At 44.3% G+C, this 22479-nt stretch overlaps 1 protein-coding gene across 2 annotated transcripts in view; it reads left to right on the plus strand.

Annotated features, from left to right (window-relative positions):
* Window positions 1–22479, plus strand: part of cbfa2t3 (CBFA2/RUNX1 partner transcriptional co-repressor 3) — a 41236-nt gene that overhangs the window by 4991 nt on the left and 13766 nt on the right. For both annotated transcript variants that reach the window (XM_054608625.1, XM_054608633.1), the window contains exons 2-5: window positions 18068–18223; window positions 20508–20749; window positions 21157–21246; window positions 21882–22063. In XM_054608625.1, coding sequence (XP_054464600.1) covers window positions 18068–18223; window positions 20508–20749; window positions 21157–21246; window positions 21882–22063 — 670 coding nt within the window. The remainder of the gene's footprint in view (window positions 1–18067; window positions 18224–20507; window positions 20750–21156; window positions 21247–21881; window positions 22064–22479) is intronic.

Here is a 22479-nt window from a genome sequence, read left to right on the forward strand (position 1 = left end):
CAAGTGAGATGTCTCTCTCTCTTCATGGAACCTACAATGGTGACTTTAATGGCAGCCCCATAAGAGTGTGGTCTGTTGAATGTGCACGAGAGAGGAGAGGATAGAAGAGCCCAGGAACACAATGGGTCTAGCGTTCCTTTCAGTCGGCTCAGGGCCTTATCTCCCGTCAACACACTAGCCTGTGACTGCCACTATAGGAAAGGATTTACAATGTGAGAGTGGAGGAAATGCTGCAAACTTCTCTCTTGCTTTAAGTCTGACACACACACACACACACACAGAGAGAGAGAGAAAGAGAGAGACAGGAATAGTCATTTCCATACCAGCACAATGACTAAACCTGGTTCTTGTATCCCAGTGAGAGCTCAACCATCCAGGAGATGCTAACAGAGTCCACAGCATGTGTTTGTGAGGTGACAGAGAGATAGTGGATCGAAAAAAGAAAGGGGGAGACAAAGCCGTTTTTTTTTCGCCCATTAATGCCATCAAAGGGATTTCCAGTAGCCGTTTTATGGCGCGGAGAGTTCATCGAAGCCAGTTCCCAACCCCGCGTGTGTGTGTTTCATTGTGCAGTTTATCAGGCCGGCCACATGGAGTGTCAGAGCTAACCCAGTGACCGCTCAACAAAAGGCCAAATTAAGAGGAGTGAGAGGCTGTCGTACAGGGAGTCTGACAGGTTGACTGACGCCGTTCCCGAGGAGAATAGCATCCTGTCAATCTTGGAGCTGTCACCTTGACAGGAATCCTTTCTTTGGATGCAACCCCCATCGCCAACCTTTCTGTCACTCAAGGCCACACACACACACACACATACACATACCTCTTCCCTTTTCAGTATTCTGCACGAGAAATAAATAAGCCACCTAGAGTAACATCCTACTGAGACACACACACACACACACACACACACACACACACACACACACACACACACACACACACACACACACACACACACACACACACACACACACACACACACACACACACAATGCTGCATGTGTACAGAGCCCCCTAAGGCCATAACTCTGAAAGAGAGAAAAATATAGAGTGAGTTTCATAAACACTCCATCCATCTCCTTGACAACCGTACTTCCACCGTGATACTCCACACACACTGCCTCCAACAGACCCAGCTTGTAATGGCCCTTTGCATCTGTTTGTGTGTGTAATGTTATTGTGTTTCACTGTTTGTGTGTCTGTATGACCATACTTACAGCTGCAGACTTACATTAAATTGGCATATTTTGGTGTGAAGTAAAACACCGGCACTGGACCTGAGGTTAACTGAAGTTATTCCTCAACATGGGGCCGTGGGGGAAAATGTGACGTTGTAATCAAAGAGCTGTGGGGCTTCCCCCTGCACGCTCTTTCACATTATTTAATCAGGACTGGAGCTTTTAAAAAAGCCCTCCTGGCTCCGTATGAAGGCAGCGTTTGTGTTGGAGGCTGGCGAGGCTGGTGAGACTGGAGTCGGGGCAGAACAGCTGTCTGTGTGTACTTTACAAGCTGGTCCTGTTTGTTCTGTAGACACAGGAGGGGTCAGGAGGGTGTCAGCTTTGTCTTCTGTCCCCCTCTATGGCTGTGTGTGTCTGTGTGTGTGTGTGTGTTTGTATGTGTATGTGTCCGGCAGAGGGAGAGAGAGGTCAGGTGGGTGAGGCAAAGGGAGTAACAAGCCAGTGTGGACAGGTGGATGATTCTCAGTATGGGAACAGAACCTGCCTTTTTCTCAGTCTCTCTCTGAGTAATTATGTCTGCACAAAAGTCAAAAGTTTATTTGTCATTGATAGTAAAGCTGAAATGATTAGTTGATTGACAGAAAAATGTATCTGCAACAATTTTAATTATATAGCAACTTTAATGAAGAGCGAGAATTTGCTACTTTCTTCTTTTTTATGACAGTGTTAATGAAATACCTTTTGGTTTTTAATGCTGGTCAGGCAAACTAAACTTGCCTCTGGGCACTTTTTTTTTTTTTTCAGAATTTTCTAAAATTTTATAGCTTCCATAATCCAAATATAACTAACAGATAAATGAAATGTTTTTTTTATTTGCGGCCTATTCTCCAGTGCCCTACTCGGACAGAGATAGTCATCTTAAAAGGAATATAAAAGGTTGAAACTGCCTATTAAATGGGATATAAACATGCTGCAATGATTAAAATGGGAATATTAATGTTGGTGATATGTGCTATACACACTACGACAACAACTCGTTATCAGGTAATTAAAAAAAAAGCAACACAGAAGCATATAGGCAGAGCAATAAAAAGAGAACATTATGGCAGTGATAATATTTATATTTATTATGTCCATCTTCACATCAATCCACCCAGCTGACTGTGACACTATGACACTATGACAGCAATACATCTTACAAGCTATGCATTGACTGGCTCGTGTTCACATGCAGACAGATATACTATTTGTACTAGTTCAGTTTTATGAAATCTGTTTTTGCATTTTTTTTTCTTCAAATGTGGTATAACGTTAATAAAGTCTGCAGTCTCGTGGACTCAATTGTGCCCTCCTTGTTGTCTTCGTCGTCCTGATATGAGGAAACAGCGGCACCCACGGGCAGACAGCGGGACTCAGACGGATGCATTTCACTCAGCTCTTGCTTTCTGATTTCACCGCTGTGGTCGCATCTGAAATAATTCGTTTTAGGCTGCCCTCTTCAAGTCAGACATTCAGATAATAAATATTATTTATATATTTTCAATGCATTTCATTGTTTAAAAAAAAAAAAAAAAAAAAAAAAAAAAAAGATATATTTAGCCCAGTGTAACCTATATAATCACGGATTAATATGCACTATGTCGTTTTGTAATATATTGCAATATATTAGCATACAAAAGCATCATTTTGTATCCAATATGGGATATGTGCAGGCTACAATTTGGATCAGCTTCAATTTAGAAAGGATTCCTGTACATAGCTGCCAGCTCGCTCCTCTGATGGTGAGAGGGAGGGAGAGTGGTAAGGGAGGGAGAGAGAGAGAGAGAGAGAGAGAGAGAGAGAGAGAGAGAGAGAGAGAGGTTAGGAGCTCCAGATGGTGTTTAAACGCAGACAGAAGGCTACAGCGAGGACAGAGAGAGGAGGAGGAGGAGAGAGCCGCGGTTACTGCGTACAGTGAGCTCGTCAGCTCCGTTCATCAGTGAAGACAAAACAAGTCTGGGGAAAAAAAAAACCACATTTTGAATAAACGAGGTGAAAAAGAAAATGTCAATTATGCTCAGCTGACTGAGTGGGTTTTTTTTTTTCTGCGGGAGAAGTGGATTCTCTTTTCAAATCCCAATCTGAAGACAGGTCGGCGGAGGATCGGCGCGTCGGCGGAGGAGAAGGAGCGTACAGAGAAACGTGGTAGTAGAGAAACTGTGTTGGTTTTTTTGGAGGAAAAAAGGGAGCAGAATATAAATCTCGCCGGATGTATGAGGACTTGTTCCTGACACCACGGACTGTGGCTGGGCTGTGAACTAAAGAAGAGGGTTTTAAAGTTGTCACAGGAGGAATAACAGTCGCACCCTGCAGACCAGAGGATCCGCATCTTAATCATTTGCGTTTTTTTACATGGGATACGCGAGGATCTGTGGACAAAGTAGAAACCCCGTTGATACTTTTGCTTTCTGCTTAAAAACGATCAGAAATCTCGTTTTTTGCAGTTGAAACTGTATTTTTTTTTGATTATTTGGTTTTATTTATTCTATGTGGGGTGGTTAAAATGAGCAAGAGAGCGGATTTACATGATTGGGACAAGTTGTGATTTTTTTTTGTTTTCACCGTCAACACAAGAAGGTGTTTGCTTTTAAACACACACAGAGACTGCAAAACCAAAGACTTCAATGTGCTTAAGGATCCAAGAGACCTGGCGAGAGAAATACCTCATAATTTATTATACATGGAAAGTCAAAGCCTTTTTTGACCTCCCAAAGGAAAGTTGAAATAGTTTTTGTGTGTGTTAGACTGTGGCTTCTGCCTCTTTTTCCTCTTAATATCAAAAAAAAAAAAAAAAAAAAAAAAAAAGGAATAACACCTGAACTATCTAGCAACTATTCCCGCACTATCTTGCCAAGGCTTTATAATTGTTCCCAAATAATGAGGATTGAGACAATATAAAACCTGTTTTAGAAACTATCTGGTGTGGATTATCAAGGCTACAATTACCTCAGCTTGACCCCGACCTTCACCAAGTAAGTACAACCTGCAAACTCCACTGTGTTGAAGCAAATTCTATAAAACATTGATTTTGTTATTGGTGTGAATTGTGTTTGAATGCACTAGGGCTTCGGTCTTTGCAATTTATCAGAACATTTGACACAATGGAAGGAGTGTTTTACATTCAAAAGCTCAGACGGCTGAAATATCTCAAGTTTAAACTCACATTCTGGTCAACATGATTGCAGCTGTTAGAGCGGCATGTTAATGTCAAGATGAAGACAAACCAGGCTACTGTTCATGCATCTATTTTCTTTAAATGCCTTTTTGCTATATTTATCCTTTTTCTGTAATTCTATCTTGTTTAATTAATAATTTTACATCATAATATGTCCTCAAAGGGTTTAGGATATATATGGGGAAATATTGCATCTTTCTTAAGTAAAAAAGCACATTTGTTATTATTATTCCATTGTTGCTTATATTTCGGCAGATGTAAAGATAGGGACATGCAGACTGAAGAGCAGAATAAAATAGACAGAAAAAAAGGGAGTCTGATATTATTATTACATCATAAATATCCTTAAAAATATATTTGCTTACGACCTTTCATTTGCTTTTTTGTCACTTGAATGAAATGTGGTGAAAGAGCTGAGGTAGAGACAGAGACTGATGGGGGTTCATGAGTTGTTTGCGCATCAGTCTGTGCTGCACATCAAAGTGAAATCTTTGGTCTCTATGAACTTGTAGTCTTCCCGGACTGGATCGAGGTGAAGGGTGTGAAGGGATAGACTTAGACTTTTACCCCATGGTGCCTCAGATTACAACCCCCACCTTTTTTAATGATACTGTGGTGCATAACAAGTGTCCACAATTGTGTGTGAAAAGAAGACCAATCCTTTCTGGTGAGTGCAGGCTGTTTTAATACTGTACCAACTTGTGGAGACATTTAGGGAGAAGGTAGAGGAAGTGTTTAACAGGAATACCATGGCAACCAAAGGAAAAATAAACACAAGTGCAAAGTGATTGAAAAAGCTGAAACCATGATGGATAATGTATAGTCAGCCTTTGTGGCTGTTGGGACACTCCCTGAGAAGAAACCAGATCAGCCAAAGGTTTCTCCCCCCACTTGAACAGCCTCAGCAGCACACTCTTCTGCCTGTGAGTGCAACAGTAAAACACTCAGGCCATTTTCTCTGCAGGACACGGCCCTGTATAATTGGCCCTGGTAAATATCCTCTGAATAATTGAACAGTTGATAATAGTCTTGAACAATGGATGTGAGGTTGCAGGGGTGAAACCGCAGTGCAGACACCCTGCCTCACCGCACATTATACCTCCATCACCACCAAGCGAGCATCTCGGGCTCCCTCCTTCCAACGCCGGCCGCCCCATCGCTCAGCCGGGCCCCGGCCAGCCGCCTGCTAAGGCAGATGTCCCCACTTCATCATTTAAGTAGCTCTCTTAAAAGGCAGGCCATTCATTATGACCCCCAGCCTGCAGAGTGTTTATTCAGTTCCTCGCTACCACAGGTGCATTGATGGGACGTCCTCTGTTTCATATGCAGAAGGAAACATACCACAGGACTTTAAAAAGAAACAGCAGCAGGCTAATTCACAGGCCAGCTGAGAGTCAGCTTAAAGTCTGCTATTTAATAACTAAAAGAAGAAATACATACTTTTACTGACCTTTATTCACGGTGGGATTATTCTGTCATACATTGCTCCTATTTCAGGCACATCATGATTTATGTTTTTACCATCAAGGTATCAAAGGCCCAATCATTTTTGTAACCTTGCATGACACGTGCCAATATTAACTAGAGAGTTTACCAGGAGATGGTGAAAGTCCGTAATGTTTATCATCTCTGTGTCATCTGCTGCAGGTGACACGGCTCGTTCCATACTTTGACTTGATGCTGCCGGATATTTTTATCCTGCTCATACGCGTTTACTGTATTTGTGTGTGGGCTCGTTTAGTGTGCCTACTGTGTGTGTGTGTGTGTGTGTGAGTGTGTGTGGTAATTATCGTGATCTAAATGCGGGCAGTGCAGGTGAAACTGGCTGTCTCCTAATTAATGAGTGGAGCAGATGGCCTCGGGTGGGCGGGAGCTGCGAGCCCAGTCAGGTGGTCAGCACAGCACAGACACCTGGGCCGTCACGAACAAGACAAGCCAAGCGGTTGACACAAGCCGAAGACATCTGGCCTGTGTGTGTGTGCGTGTGTGTGTTTACATGTCTGTGTATGTATGACCTTCCCTGAAAGTCAACAAACCGATATATACAGTGCTGTATCTGCTCGTACATGCTTTTGTTGTAAAAGAGGTTTAGGATATATTAAACTATGGAAGTAACAGAAAAAGGAAACGTGAGAAAAAGAGTAGTTTTAAAAAATATACAATTTTGTGAAGCAGAAAGTGTTTTTTCTTCTTCTGCTTTCTCTTCAGTCAGTCGTCACATGACCAGTTAGGGGAACACGATCCACAAGTTGGAAACCATTGCTATACGGCTTCTCCTTTTACACCAGGGTGTTTTTAAGATCTGGCACTGACACAAAGCCACAGAGTGCGCGTGCAGCCTATTTATGTTTATGTTTGTGTGTTCATGTTATATTAAGCGGTGGGCCTAATCTCCGCCTCTAAAGCTGTGTTATTGCACGTACAGTGCTCCATATGCTTCAAAACAAGTTGGTTTGTTTAGTCCATATTTTTGACAAAAGCTTTCAGTCAATAACCACTCAAGGGGACTATTTTTTTCACAGGTTTACCTCCAGGCGGAGAACATTAGCCTTTTATAAATAAAGATACTTTGAAAATAAGAGGGAAAATTAAATCCTCCGTTAAGTTTGTGTCACAGAGAACAAATAGCTACAGTAAGATGAGAACCGCAGAAAGTGAGGAAGCCATAACTGTTGGTTATATTAGTCGTACCATTGCCATGTGTGTGTGTGTTTATGATAGAAGCACAAAATGACAGACCACTAAATTGGGATGGTTTTTAAAGAGGAGACAGCAACGCTTTATGGAGAGCTATGAGGGTTATTTGACTTTTGTTAGTTGTTCTTTGGTTTGTTCAGGATGACAAATTAATGGCAGCCTTGTGCAGAAACACATTTATGTACTGTTAAAACTATTTTAATGAGATCAGTGTGTAAATGTGCGTGTTTTTGTGTCGATAAGGGGGCAAGTAAGCAACTTAAGGCTTCTCAGCGTTGAATCTCTATGGTTTCACTGCTGTTTATCCTAACACACAGTGGGAAACACAAGTGTGGTTCTGGCCGCCTCCTGCTCCGTCATTCGTCCTGTGTGTGTGTGTGTGTGTGTGTGTGTGTGTGTGTGTGTGTGTGTGTGTGTGTGTGTGTGTGTGTGTGTTGGTCTGGTCTGCCCTGGTCTGTTCCACATGTGTTTGACATTACTGTGACAAGGCTACCCAGCCTCTCTGGGGAGATGGAGAATGTCAGAGACTAGAGCGGAGGAGCGAACAGCTTCCCAACATCTGATGGAATGAGAAACACACTCGCTGTATGGCTGGCCTGCTGACGCCACAGCGTGGGAGCAGAGCAAAGCGGAGCAAGAGGGTGGAGGCCAAGAAAAATCCCAAATGTGTGTGTGAAATATCACTCTTTCCCTCTCTTATCCCCGTTCGCTTCCCTGCATGTCCACATATCCTCTCAGATTCCCAAGGATAATATATAGCAAAGGAACAAATACACGCTTATCATTTAATCTCTGCTTTGCAACCACTGGAACGGTCAGGTCTCCATCTTTTCTCCATATCTCAGTGAATGTAGAGCAGTAGAAATGCTGCTTAGTACCTTATCTATGACATTCAAGGATAAAAACTCACCATTTATTGCCGAGCATTTTGGGAAATTATTTGTTGAATTGACTCTTAAATTACTTCAGCATATACAGAACTGACAAATTGCACTCTCAATTATGCATTTGCAAAAGAGAGGCACATTTCCAGTGCTCAGAAATGCTCAATCATGAATGCAAAAGGAAACAAATGTCACAACATTGATGAATTCACATGTAAAGTACATATAACTGAATGGCTGATAGCTACAGCCAAGAAAAAAAATTAAAAAGGTGCTTCCTCCTCCTCCCTTCCTTGTGTTGTGCCTATCTCTCCTCCTGCTCTCCCTCTTCACCTTCTACTTCCTCACATACCCGCTGACCTCTGACCTTTTTTTGACCCTCCTCCCTGCCTTGTCCAATTCTCCCAGCGGCGCCACCCCCCTCCGCCTCCCGGTAGGAAGTGTGTTCAGATCAGAGTCATACAGAGGAAGCAGCTGGGCTAATCTACAGTAGCACTGAGCTCCGTTTTAATCAAACCAAATGGACAGGACAACAGAGAAAATAGGAAGCTCATATCGCCACCGCTACCTGATATAATGAATCCCTCCCTTTCCTTCTGCCCCACACCGAGGCCTTTATCACAGGCGTGGAGTAAACAAGCAAAAAGGGAAGCAGACTGAAGTTATTAAGGCCTCTACTCCAAAGCAGTCCTCTCTGGACGTCTGGGGAAGTGCTGCAACACAGGAGCAAGCAGGCAGAGATTGGGAAGGAAGGCATGCTCTCTCTTTCTCCGCGTACAGTATTTGTGAAATTAAAAAAAGCCGTTATCTCCTGGAAACAGATCCTGTGCCACACAGATGGTTCCGTCTCTCTTCAAATGGGAGGCTGCCGTTGTGTTACCAGTTAGTTGTACAGACCTTAATCTCGGCTCCAGCCTTCCTTCCTCTGACTCCCTGTCTCCTTTTCTACACAACATACACACACACACACACACACACACACACACAGAAAAACACCCCTTCAGATAACATTATTGCCAATGTTAAGGACTAATTTCTCTAGGAAATGGACATTTTAGCGTCTCAGAGGTATTTGTTGTGCAAGAGAGAGGAAGGTCAGAGATTTTCTTGATGTGTCAAAGAGCAGTGGTCACTTTGAGGAGCGAGTCAATGCCTGGCATTTAATGGAGCCTCAGCAGGGTGTAGGGGTTGTGTTTGATGGTTTCCATACTGTCTTTCAAGTGCTACCTTGGAGGAAAATCATCCTATTAGTAATGTGTCTGACCTCTGCGAGTTGTGATTTAAGGAGAGGTCTCTCTACAGACTTTCAGATTAACTTGAGTGTTGATTAGATTTGAGACCGAAGACATTTTATAGGGTCGCCTTCTCAAAAAACTGTAGTATCAATTACAGGTTTTTCATGCATCTTTCTAAAATGCAGTGCTATTATACCGGCAGATATCTTGGGGGGGATGGAAGTAAAGTTAAAAACATCCCTATTGCCCTTGATTTAATCATTTAGTCCCTGACACTACAAAATCTCCTCTCACAAACACACATATCATTAGATGAACATCATTTGATCTAAAAGAAGTCTCAGAGGGTCTGACCAGGATTGGATGTAGAATTGAGTCCACTTCTACATTATTTAGCTTTTGTTTTCCTGCTGTCCATAATTGACGTTATAATTAGTGGCAATGTTAATGCACAATTTGAGCATGAATTAAACTGTTCATAAACTGATATATTCTAATAGAATTTCTCAAACTCCTTATAATCCATAAAGGGACAGTTCCTTTATAGTATCACTGTTTGCTGTTCACATACTTTACCATGACATGACAGCGGGTCATCCTAATTTGCAAATTAGCTCACATAATCAGCATGTTATTGGCACCGCAGTCGCTCTCCTCCTTCCGCCACTCGCTCTGTTTTTGTGGCGGCGTCCCGTAGTCGGCTCGCGTCCCAGAGGAGTAACTGGTATTTATTTCAGCAGCTTCCAGCATGAGCTGGCTGTAGGCTAAATGGAGAAACTGTCAAGCTTCTCTCTAACCTGTAACATGAATGCCCCCCTCCCCTCCTCTACCACATTCTGTTTCCCACCGGTTTGTGTGTGTTGTGTGTGTGTGTGTGTGTGTGTGTGTGTGTGTGTGTGTGTGTGTGTGTGTGTGTGTGTGTGTGTGTGTGTGTGTGTGTGTGTGTGTATGTGTCAAACCTATGGGGTCCTGCAGGATAATACAGAACACCCTACCAATGCCTGGCTAATGTCAGGTGCTATTGTTACCGTGCCTGCGGGCCAAATGAAGAGGTATGAGAGCGCTGGCAGACTGGGGAGCAGTTCAAGACAGTTTTGTCAGCGCTGACAGCTCCATAGTGACAGAGCAGACATTTAACACTGAATGAAATTAAATACATGACATCAAGCAGGAGAATGACTAATCTGCTGTTTGTTTTCCTATCTTGGCTGCAAGTGGCAGCTCCGTGTCAGGTTCTTAACGGTGCACAAAGCACATGAGCGAGGGGCATGGGGAGGAAAATAGGCAGCCACAATTCACACATTCCGTTTAACACACTCACACGTAAAAGGGTTTGGGTTTATGAGGAGGAAGGACAGAGATGCTGCAGTTGCCGTGGATATGTTGCCAGGGTCAAATCTAAGTCTTTTGTGCTCCATAAATCAGCAGGCAGCAGCAGTGACGTAAGAACAAACAGAGCTGCTCTCTCTGCTGCAGCTGGCTCGAAAGAGGGAGAAACAGGAGAGAGGAATACAGAGAGGGAAAGAGAGAGCAGGACAGCAGCTGTCAGGCCTCCATCGCACACCTGTCACACAGGAAGTGAGCGCCGGCCACTGTTTCCTGGATACACCTCCTCAAACACTACTCCTGGAAGAAATGGAGGGAGGACATCTGCTGTGAGGGGGGGGGAGACAGACAGCCAGCGAGACCGATACACTAACAGATCAATAGAGACATTTGATAAGGATGAGGAATAAATGCCAAATAAAAAGAGGATGAAAACAAAGAAAAATGAATTTCCCATGCCTGTGTTGCCTTTCTCATGTGAGCTGCCTTGTGATCCTGTTTGCATGTAATTGTGTGTGTCCAGATTACGCACAGTCAAGAGGATGTTTGTGTTATCGCAGAGCTCTATGACAGACAGGTCACTCTGTGGAGACTCCAGCCAAACTCTCCCACAAATACAATAAGCCCACATGCCCTAAACTTAACAGTGGGACATTCCCACGCTTGCTCCTCTACACCACCCCCTCTCCGACCCCCAACCCACTCCGCTCCCCCTCCGTCCTGTGACCAATATGAACTAATCCAGATGTAAAGTAGCTGCTCACAGATGCACGCGTAACTTTCTTTAAGTTGACAGGCTCCCTTTCTCCTCTCAATTCCTCTTCCTCTTCCTCTATGTCCCTGCTTTCCCCAGCCTCTCTCATCACTCAGCTCACAGTCTCCATGCCGAACTGATCACAGCAGGAAGTGACATCACTCGTAGCCACAGTGCTGCTGATGAGACTCCTGTCTCCTGTTTTGCTTCTCCTCTCGGCCTCCAGAGTGGCTCTGTTGTCGCTGCTGTTGGTAGAAAACCACCTCTTTGTTTGTCAGGCTTGTCAGGCTGGGTCCTCAGGAGGCCCCCCTTGGCCTATTCCCAGGCTGCCCTTCATGCTGCCTGTATGCAATTAACAGTGTAATTAAAAGCCTGATGAGCTAATTGGTGCTGGGTGAGGCTGCAGGTGTTTGGATCGGGGAGCTCATTTATGTAAGTGCACTTATTGTAAACATCCTCCGACAGCAGATGACAGAGGCAGTTTTCAAAGGTGTTTTATTCTTTTATTGCTATTCATTATATATCTGTTTATGGTTATTTTCAAATGTAATTCATTAAGAAATGAATCTTTCTCATTCTTACTGTGCCAATCATCTGTGCCCCTGTATGCGGTGTGTTGCAGGTAGATATGCAATCCTCAGTGGGAAGAAGGAAAGAGGCAATTGTAGCCAAAGCGTTGGATTACCTTGTGAGCTAACAGTCAGCAATGGATGAAATTAAACCAAATTGCAGTTTAAAGTCCCAGGTTGGGCTCAGATCTCAAATTTGGCAACACCAGTCAGGTTAAGTCAGCTCAGGTCTTAAAAACACAGGCAAAGTTTTAGGCTCGTGCACAGCTCTATTTCATACCTGTATATCTAAAGTGTACTGGATATTAAAATGAATTATGTTATGTCTGATGGAGTGCACTAACGCAGCTCATCTCAAAGAGGACTGACGAAAGAAAGTCTGATCTGATGTCGAAACATGGCAGCCTGAGGCCGAGCTGTCAGCTGGCAAAATTAGGCACATGGCTGACAGGACGGGAAAAAGAAGAAAGAGATGAGAGGGAACAAAGGAGAGTTATCATGCAGAGCAGAGCCTACATGTAAATCCTTCTCTCCACTCGTGCCTGTCTTCCTCTCCGTCTCTCTGACCCGCTCCCAGATGTACATGCACAGTCACCTCCTCATATAGCTGTGTGTGTGCATCTCCTTCTCGTCTCCTACTTCCTCCCCCATATCTCTCTTCGCTCTGTGGCAGCTGTGCTGGTGATGGCTGTGTGCCCATGGTGCAAGCTGGCTGTGGGGTCCCAGGTGGCCCATATGACAGTTATTGATGTTCAGGTGTTCAACTCCTCTCATACAGAGACCCTGGAGCAACACACAAACACACACACACACACACACACACACACACACACACGCACACGCACACACACACACACACACACACAGATACACGCAGAAGTTCAAAACACATGCATGCCAAAATAGTTAACATAACATGCATACACAGAATACAGAACATACACAGAATATGAAAGTAGTCATGCACTTGCACAATTATGCACATAAACTGCGTATTCCTCTATTGCTGCTGAGGAAGAGTAAACAACACAGTCAGAAGTACCACGGAGAACTCGTGCATACAGCTGCTGGGCTGCCTGGCGAGCAACAAGAATTACGGTTGTCAACGTAAGAAGAAAACAACAAGCTAGTAGTCACTGTGAATATGTATGAAGTCCAGGTTGTATATGATACCTAGGGTCCAGTCTTTGTGACCACTTTCTGTGTGTGTTTGTGTGGTGGGATAGCCAGTGTTGGTACCAGCGCCCCAGTCCAGTCCTAACACACTCCAGATGTGTCTGGCTAGCCGGGGAGTTGTTCTTGGCACGGCTGCCTCGGCTGAATGTCACAAATACTTTCCTTTATTTAGGAATGGCTCTGGGTTAGTGGCTGGAGGAAGGCGAGGATGGATGGACCGTGGGGGGAGGGAGGGAGAGAAAGAGGAGAAGTAGATAAAATGAGCGAAATAAATGATTAGCAATGTAGAAGGAAAGGGGGAAAAGGAGGCGGAGGAGGGAGGACTAAGAGATGTAGAAGGACAGAAGATGGAGAGGGAGGAGAGAAGGAGGAGGGAGCGGAGTGGCGAGGGAGCCAGGCAGAAACAGCTCCAGTCTAGCATCTGGATTTTATTAGCAGCCGTTGGGAAAATCTGAAAAGGAAGTTTTTTCTCTGCAAGCACGTCGGCAGCAGTGATATGCTGCACATAACCACTTCACTGCCGACGAGAGTAGCCAGGCCCTCCCAAAGGAGAACAGATGGTCGCTAGAACTTCAATACAATTACATCAATAACAGCTTTCACAGATATAAGCACTGTATGACAGGATCCCTGCAGCTCAGAGAGACAGAAGTACAACTCCTCTACCCTTAGCACCCCTAGCCCTGGATAAATTGTCTTTAATCCATCCTCACTCCCTGCTGGTCCTCAAGTTATCCTTGTTTTTCTTGCCAGTTTAGACATTTTAAAGTTGATGCTTTTGACTTGGATAAACCGATGAGTTGTCAATGACTTCCTCATGGTGATCTGATCAAAGATAGGAGGGATTTTGTCAGTGCTTATTAAGGAGAACAACCCCCCTCATCCAGCTTGTTTTTTTTTGTTCAACGTGTTTGTTCAGCCGGCACTGCATGTGCACTATCACAGGGATTCTCAAGTAACATAGGGTAAAATATGTGTTTGTGTCCGCAGCGTGAGCATATGCATTCAGCAAACTTGTGAGCATGTGTGCATACATCTGTGTATCTATTTGTGTGTGTGTGTTGTGTGTGTGCAGGCACTGCGCAGGCCTGTCTCCCACCCTGTCATTAGTGAAGGCTTTAAAGCCTCTGAACTCTAAACCAGCTAAAGATGAAGTGGAGTCTGTGTTCTGTCGGCAGAAGCAGCCTGCATGCTGACACACGAACACACACACACACACAGAAACACACTCCCATCTTACCTGTGACACAGTTTAAACTTCACACTGATAACAAGGCATATATAAGAATATATAACTATTTAAATATAGATTGCTCTAGGTTAGAGGAAGATGACTTATGGGTTGGTGCTACTGATGTCAGCAGTCTTTTTCTTTTGATTTGCTTTTGGGCTGGTAGTACGAGAGTGGAGGGTTCTGTAGGTGCTGGATCCCCAAGACTTAGGTCCAGGGCTACAATCCCCATGTTTTGATACGAAGGCTTGGTGGGAGGCTGGGGGCCAGGGGCTCAGGCTCTGTTTGTGTGGACTCCTCAGCGGCCTGATAGGGAACAGATGTGGGAAGGCAGGCGGCCGGGCAGCCAGCCAGAGCAGCTGGGAGAAATTAAAAACAACAGCATTCCTGGAGACATGGGGAATTACAGTGGGAGGGATGGAGGGAGGGAGGGAGGGAGGGATGTAAGGAGCGAGAGACAGAGGGAGAGTTTTAGGGCTATGTGGTCACTGGTGAGAGTCTCTGTGGAGTATGAGAGATTGAATAGACAGGGGGGATTTAAGGGGACTATTGTGCAGTGGTTAGCTAAAGCTAATAAGTTGCAGCTGTATTTCCAGTGGAAGCACAAGCTCACATGCACAAACACACCGATATGCATACAGTCAACAGTAGGACATATGCCAATGTGAAATGAGACCAAAATGTATCTGAATGGCCCTCTAAAGGCTTGTCATGACATGATGGTACCTATTTGTGTAAGTTCTTAAGGGCTTTAATGGAGGCATTTGTCCATAAATCTATAATGAGACCCCAAAAGGGCTTAAGAAAGTAAGACAAACCACTGCGCCGTGTGTGTGCAGTAGTACAATTCAGAATCTGTGGTTTTGTGTGTCTCACAGTGAATTTGTTTTTCATCTTGTTTCATCATGGCACAAGGGGAGAGTAGAAGACAGAGAACATTTTTAGAACTGCAGACTGCAGACTGTTTCTTTGGTGTGCAATCTTTTAGCCCCGATTACGTCAAACGTGCAGACATACAGCGGAGAGACAGAGACAGACAGCGGGCCGAGACGTAGGTAAGGATTGTATCGTATTGTTTTATTTTGAGCCAAATATTTAATAGTGAGTGTTTGGGATGGACAGCAAGGTATCTGTATCCTGAAGAGATCTATTCTCAGCTGTATTGATCCTAAAGCGGCTCCTCTCAGAGAGCCGGATAAAAACCTAGTGGGGGGGGGAATAGAGCAGCTTGCAGACAGGAGCATGAGCATGGTCCGGACCTGGACCTTTAACCACAGGTCTGTTTTACCTGGTGTACCATCTCTCTCTCTCTCTCTCTCTCTCTCTCTCTTTTTCGACTTCGACTCGGTTTGAGCGTTTCGTCCTTCAGCACAAAGCACAATGGGAACACAGATGGCCACAGATGGGGTTGCAGACCTAGCAGACTTCCTAATGTATTAAAAGTAAAATCCAGAGCATGATGCGTATGTGTGTGCCCTGTGCCTGTAGCTGGTCAGATTAAACAGCTGTCTATAATCCCACGTTGGAAGCAGACCGACAGACAGGACGGTCCCGTTATCCTCCCTCCTCTCCTCCTCCTCTCCTCTCCTCTCCTCTCCTCTCCTCTCCTCTCCTTTCCTCCTAAAAGATCATACATGGACCCAGCTGTTGTTCCATTAAGTGTAACTTCAGAGTTCTCCATGTTGGGACAGTCTAGAATAAGGATTGCTTATTATAATGCATGTTATATTTGTTTTCTTAGGATGTATACTGCATGTAAGTCCCTCAATGCACACTGCATATAGTGGCACATGATCAAAGAGGATGTTTACTGAAACATATGGCCGCCTCGCTACAGGAAGTAGCCCACCCATTCGGCAGCGCAGATAGCCTGTTTGTGTGTTTAGGGTTCTTTAGAAGAGAATAGCTGCATCTATTTATACCAGTCCTCCCCATCTGCCTCGATCTACAACCTTGTGTGTGTTTATGTTCAGTGCGTCTGGCATGGGGAAAACAGCGGAGTGCCCCTCGTGTTCTTGAGGATCACTGTGTCAATGGCCCTCGTACAGCACACTCCAGAGTGGCACTCTTTAAATACAGACACCAGCTGTTGAACGCGTCCACATGAGCTTTCAGAAATAGGCTAACACTAAGGACTGAGGCCAACTGAGGCAGGAGTCTTGTGGAGTAAAAACACTGGGTTCACAGTTGACAAAACACATTATTTGAAAATGATTTAACATGTTAGTTAATGACTACAATACATTTGCAGCCGTAAAAGAGGTTCAGTAACAGTGTTCAGATGTATGAAATGCCTTTGGCTGTTTGGTTTGGTATTAATTTTGTTATTAGTAAGATAACAAGGACTAATCACTGCCTTTGATAACCCCTTTCCCTGTGTCAGTTGCAGAAGCCCGGTCTCATGACATGGCCACCCCGGCAGTGACCTCTACTCTATCCTCATAAGGATGGGAAATGTGAAATAAGGCTTTTGATTGCCTTTATTTGGGTTCTACGTTTGAGAGAACAGACCGAGTTCATTTCTTGAATCCTGTAATACATTAAGAGACAGCTGAAAGAGAAAAAGAAAAACAGAGCGTTATTGAGAATCAATAAATGCCACAACAAGCCTACCATGTGGTTTGCATCTGCTTTGAACATAGAAATGGGGACTTCTGTCCTCACTCTTTCATTATCAATGCATGTGTTTACTACACTCAATGGTGGTGTGCAGTACTATTGCAGAAATAAACACATTTACGTCTTATAAATAAACCATGCTGCATATTGATTTCATTGTTTTTTACAGCTTTGTACACATTTATTGCCAGTTGCACACATGTACACATACTCTAAAGCTATCTTCTCCCTGGCTGCAGAATCATCACACCTCTTAGCTCAGGTTTACATTACAGAAAGATCTGGTTCCAGCAGCTGCAGTGACAGACAGACACATAGACAAAAAGACAAGTCAAAACTCCACTGATACATCACTAAAAAACAGACTAGCTGCTTATTTATTCATTATATGTTTTTTTGTTGAAGACACACTGTATGTGTGCTCTACATGAGGCCCTTTGCCACAAATACAGAACATAAGGCAACAGTTCTCACATACTACGTGTGGAACATCCACCCCGTGTCATGTTTTCTTCACATGTCCCGTGCTGTACCATCCATTCCCTTCACCCTCCAGAGCCTGGCCTCTCCTTGTTTGGTGCTGGCAGGGTGTCTGGCAGAGGACAGTGGGGCTTCTGGTATAGCGGGACGGAGCTCTGCTGAAAGTCCAGTGATGGACAGCAGCAGATCCAGCTGCACTTGTCACTGGCTGTCAAACCGGCTGTCTGAACTAGGGGACGAGGGGGGACAGGCAGCGAGGAGTGAGGAGCGTGTGCATGTGAATATGTGTGTGTGTGTCTGGGGGTTGGAGGTTACAGTGCAGGGGCACTGATTGGGATGTCAGAGAAAAAGAGAGAGAGAGAGAGAGAGGGAGGGAAGAGGAGGGGGGGGGGAGGCTCTCAGTCAGCAGCAGCTGAGCGAGTGAGCAGGTGTTACTGTATGTCTCCCAGGCCCATGAATCTCCAACAGGAGAGACACAATACAAGTTTGGATTCATTTCCACTCCCTGCATTGATTTGTTTGGTCTCTTTTTATGGGTCTTTTGGTTTTAGGGAAACAATCGATGGTTCCCAGGTGAAAATGTCAGTGGTCTCCTCCTTAACCAGCTGTCTCCACTTTGAAAGTGTGATTTTATTTTCATTCTGGAGCTCCATCTTGATAACTGTCTTGTTTTTTTTCTTTCTTTTTCTTCTTTCAAATCACAGGTAGCAGAGTGCAGAAGGTTGGAACAATGCCAGATTCACCTGCGGATGTGAAAACCCAGCCCAGGTCCACCCCACCCACCATGCCTCCTCCACCCCCGGCTGTCAGCCAAGCAACCAATCGCAATGCTTCATTCACCCCGGCTACCAGTAAATCAAGTAAGGATCCTTTCTATTCCTTTCCACTTCTCTCTAGGATTAACAACACCTTATGTCAACTTTATACTGTGAAATATGTGTCTGCTGTCTAAAGTCCAAAATCTTAACCTGAAACTATTTAGCTGTACAAGACCCACAGTTGTTTAGTTTACGTGCTTTGAGATTTATGTCGTCTTTCACTTAAAGGTGTTCCTTTTGTGCTGAGGCATCATGTCAGCAAGCAGTTAACCAGGCAGGTGTGAGAAAAATAGTGAGCTGGTAGGCTTGCTGAACAGCCTCTTCATTTCACAGTAAGCACTGGAGAAGATAGCCATAGATATGTGAGCCGGTATCTACTTTAGTGCAAATTCTCTACAGTCCTGACATGCACATCTAAGCATATATTTTCTAATTTGTAGGTCAAATGCCATTTTGGCCTCCAAATCAAAACTTTACTACTAAATTAGAGCAACCAGTGGCCTAGAGGTTAAGATGCATCGTCATTCCCTGTCTATCTCTCTCTCTTTTGTTTCTTGTCAATTCTCAATTATCCACTTCCCCCCCAAAATAATGACAACTGTTCTAAATTGGTTTGTGGTTTATTCTTGTTCCAGCGGTATTTCACAGATGTTGTGTCAGTGTGTTGTTAAGATCTGCTACATGTTTAGATAAAATGATTTACCGATCAGTCTTTTATAAATTACGCAAATGAATACACTTCTGCAACTTCAAGGCATCTACAAAGGACTACACGTCCACTTGTCCCTCCTAGGTCAACTGTCATGGACAATCCCTCATGCAAAGGGAGAGAAATCTCAAATAACTGTCTCTTCCCTGTTCTGGTGAACAAATGTTGAAGTCACTTGTGTGTCAGGTGTGTGTCGCAAGCATCTATTTTGTGTGTGTGTGTGTGTCTTTCAGTGTGCAGAATGCCCTTGCTAGTGGGACAAGTGTGAGCGCATGTGTGAATGCGGCTGTGGCATTGTGTGTGCATTCGTGTCTGTGTTGTTTACCAGCTGGTGAGGCGGCGAAGCAGTGTGTAGACTACTTTCTTCCCTATATAGCAATGACAGGCCATGTTGTTTCACCTGTTGTGGCGAGCGGTCAGCAGTGTAGCTCTCTCCTTGCACCTCTCTCTAAAACCAGAACACAAGTGCTGCCTGTTGGGATCACATGGGTTAGTCCATATGTGTTCAGGCCCTCGACCTACAGATTAGAGCTACAGAGAGGAACGACAGGACCTAGACTACTGAACAACAAAAATGTACAAAGTCTTGATTTAAAGAATGTGTACAAGGTGTAGTGTTACAGTACACAATGGCTCATTGCAGAGTCCTGAATACATTTTGAAAAGATGAAGTTGCCGCAGCGGTTATTAAATTATAGTTTTGATGCTGGGCTCAGTGTAAGTGCTTGCATATGCTGCTATTATGAAATACAATTCTCTAATTCTTTAATTTCATACACAGACTACACCATTTGTTTAACATTTTGTTATCATTAGTTATTCAAATGCATAAATAATGCACATAAATTAAAATAAATAATTGAATGACATAGTGACGAGACAGGAGATGGTAAAAGAGTTGAGCATTTCATAAACTATTTTGTTTTGACAGGTCAATCACATCTTTTTTTATGTCCTCTGCATGCAATTTCATCTGGCTCGGATATGAAAATATGAAAACAGGGGAAAGGTCAAACGTGTGTTTGTGAGCTATTTGCGAGTTTGTTTATGCCGGCATTGCAAGGAATACGTGAGTGATTATATATGTGTATGAATGCTGATTCTATTCTGAACCTTTAAAGCTGCAAATCTACTTCCAGCTAGTGGACATGTGTAGGGCCAGAATTAGCTACACACCTGCTATCGGAATAAAAGTAACACAGGCCACAGGACTATTTTTGGTCTCTCTTTAACAAGTTCCTCTTATAGTTGTGTCCTAGTGAGTGAGTGAGGGGGAGAGGGGGAGGAGGGTGAAATAGACTGATATGGGGGGTCAGATGGTACCACTTGTGAGACAGCTGAAGTTAACACACACACACTCTGACAGCGCTCAGCCAAACTGGCAGAAAATTGCACCACTGAAGTCACGATGTGCATCTTGCGCTGCAGGCGTGGTGTAGAATTAGAGTCTATTGTGTGCCTTACTTACATTTAATCTCAACCACAGACTTCTCTATCAGCAGGAAATAAGTGCTTCTGCCCACATCCCGCCCCCAGATCTGTCAGAAGCCCCGCAGGCCTCTCCAAAACTACTGACCCAATTCACGTTGTCTCCTCCTTCTGTCTGTTTATCTGCAGTGCTGAATGGGAGCAGCCACTCTCCTACATCGCTGAACGGTGCTCCCTCCACTCCCAACGGCTTCAGTAATGGGCCGGCGATGTCGTCGACGGCCTCGCTTTCAAACCAGCAGCTCCCGCCAGCCTGTGGTGCCCGGCAACTCTGCAAACTGAAGCGCTTCCTGACCACGCTGCAGCAGTTCGGCAACGACATATCGCCTGAGATCGGGGAGAGAGTGCGCAGCCTCGTGCTGGGGCTGGTGGTGAGTTGTGATTAAAGTCATGTGGAATTACTGTGATGATCCTTACACCAAAACTACTCTACATCCATCCAGTTCTTTAACTATGTATCTACTTATTATGCCTGATGAAAGTGAAATGATGTGATGCAGAGAATTTTACATATTGCAATTTTTTCTTGTACAACAATCAGAAAGTACGGCGCCCTTAAAGTCCTGAAAGTTAAAAAATTTTTATCTTGCGTCCCAGAAATTCTTCCCGTAAGTTGATGTTCACATTAGATACACGATACAAAGAAGATAGAAACAAGATTATAAAAAAGATTGTAAAAAAGGTAACATCTTTCAGGACTTTCGCGGCTCCGTAAGAGAGTGTTATAAAAGTTTGTCTCATAGCGACTCTTTGTCTAACGCCCTGTTTTCTTGTGCAGAACTCCACTCTCACCATCGAAGAGTTTCACTCCAAACTTCACGAGGCCACCAACTTCCCTCTGAGGCCGTTCGTCATTCCCTTCCTCAAGGTAAATATCAAAAACCTGTTGGTGTATACTGTGGTACTGTGTTAACTGTGCTTGTAGTACTATGTAGAAAATAGTTGGATGTGCTTTGAATGTTCGTTAAAAGTGTTGTGTGTGAGTGTGTCAGACCTACTGGTGTGCGATGATCCTCCACATCTGGGACATTGCAGCAACGGCTGTGTTATATCAACCGGACAGGTCTGAGAGAGCTATATGACAGCACTGACACTCACACACACACACACACACGCACACACACACACACACACACACACACACACACACACACACACACACACACACACACACACACACACACACACACACACACACACACACACACAATATACAGCTCACCCTGGAGAGAGAGCGAGACACATGGCAGAGGAAGGTGTCAAGGGCCTTGTCTTATCTCGTCCTGTCTCTTCATCTTTTACTTTCTTTTTATTCTCGCCCTGATCTGGCATTATTTCACTCACACCCCATCTATCTGTTATTCCACCATGAGTCTCTAGCTCACTTCTTGTCCACTTAACACCCTTCACATTTACATCAGCTCAATAAATCTATATCCTTCAACAGTTTGTTTTATTCCTAATCCTGAGATGTTTTTCTTTCCCTCTCTTTACCCACTGAAGGCAAACCTGCCGCTGCTGCAGAGAGAGTTGCTCCACTGCGCCAGGTTGGCCAAGCAGACTCCGGCTCAGTATCTGGCCCAACACGAGCAGCTTCTCCTGGACGCCAATGCCAGCTCGCCCCTCGACTCCTCTGAGATCATGCTGGAGATGAATGAGCACGGCAAGAGAAGGACCCCTGACAGGTAAGTCAACTCCGAATAACACAAGAAAACATATACACACATATACATAGGCAGACTTTTCTCTCTCTCTCTCTCTCTCTCACACACACACACACACACACACACACACACACACACACACACACACACACACACACACACACACACACACACACACACACACTGTTATATATTAATTATTTCAGGGTATTTCAGAATGCCAAGTGACAAGGGGAGGCTATAAATCCTCTGTGCAGGAGGCGGAAGTCTGGACAGCCCCGATGCCAGGCTGGCTCTGCCAGCTGTCTGAGAGGGAGGGGTGAGATAAATGCACTGTAGTGTCTGAGAAGCAAAAGAGAGAGAGACACATAGAAGGGAAGAGGGAGTTAAGTACAGTAAATGCCTCAGCACAACAAAGATGGACAGAAAGACCAACA

This window comes from Anoplopoma fimbria, chromosome 2 (assembly GCF_027596085.1).
Source record: "Anoplopoma fimbria isolate UVic2021 breed Golden Eagle Sablefish chromosome 2, Afim_UVic_2022, whole genome shotgun sequence".
Lineage (NCBI taxonomy): Eukaryota > Metazoa > Chordata > Actinopteri > Perciformes > Anoplopomatidae > Anoplopoma > Anoplopoma fimbria.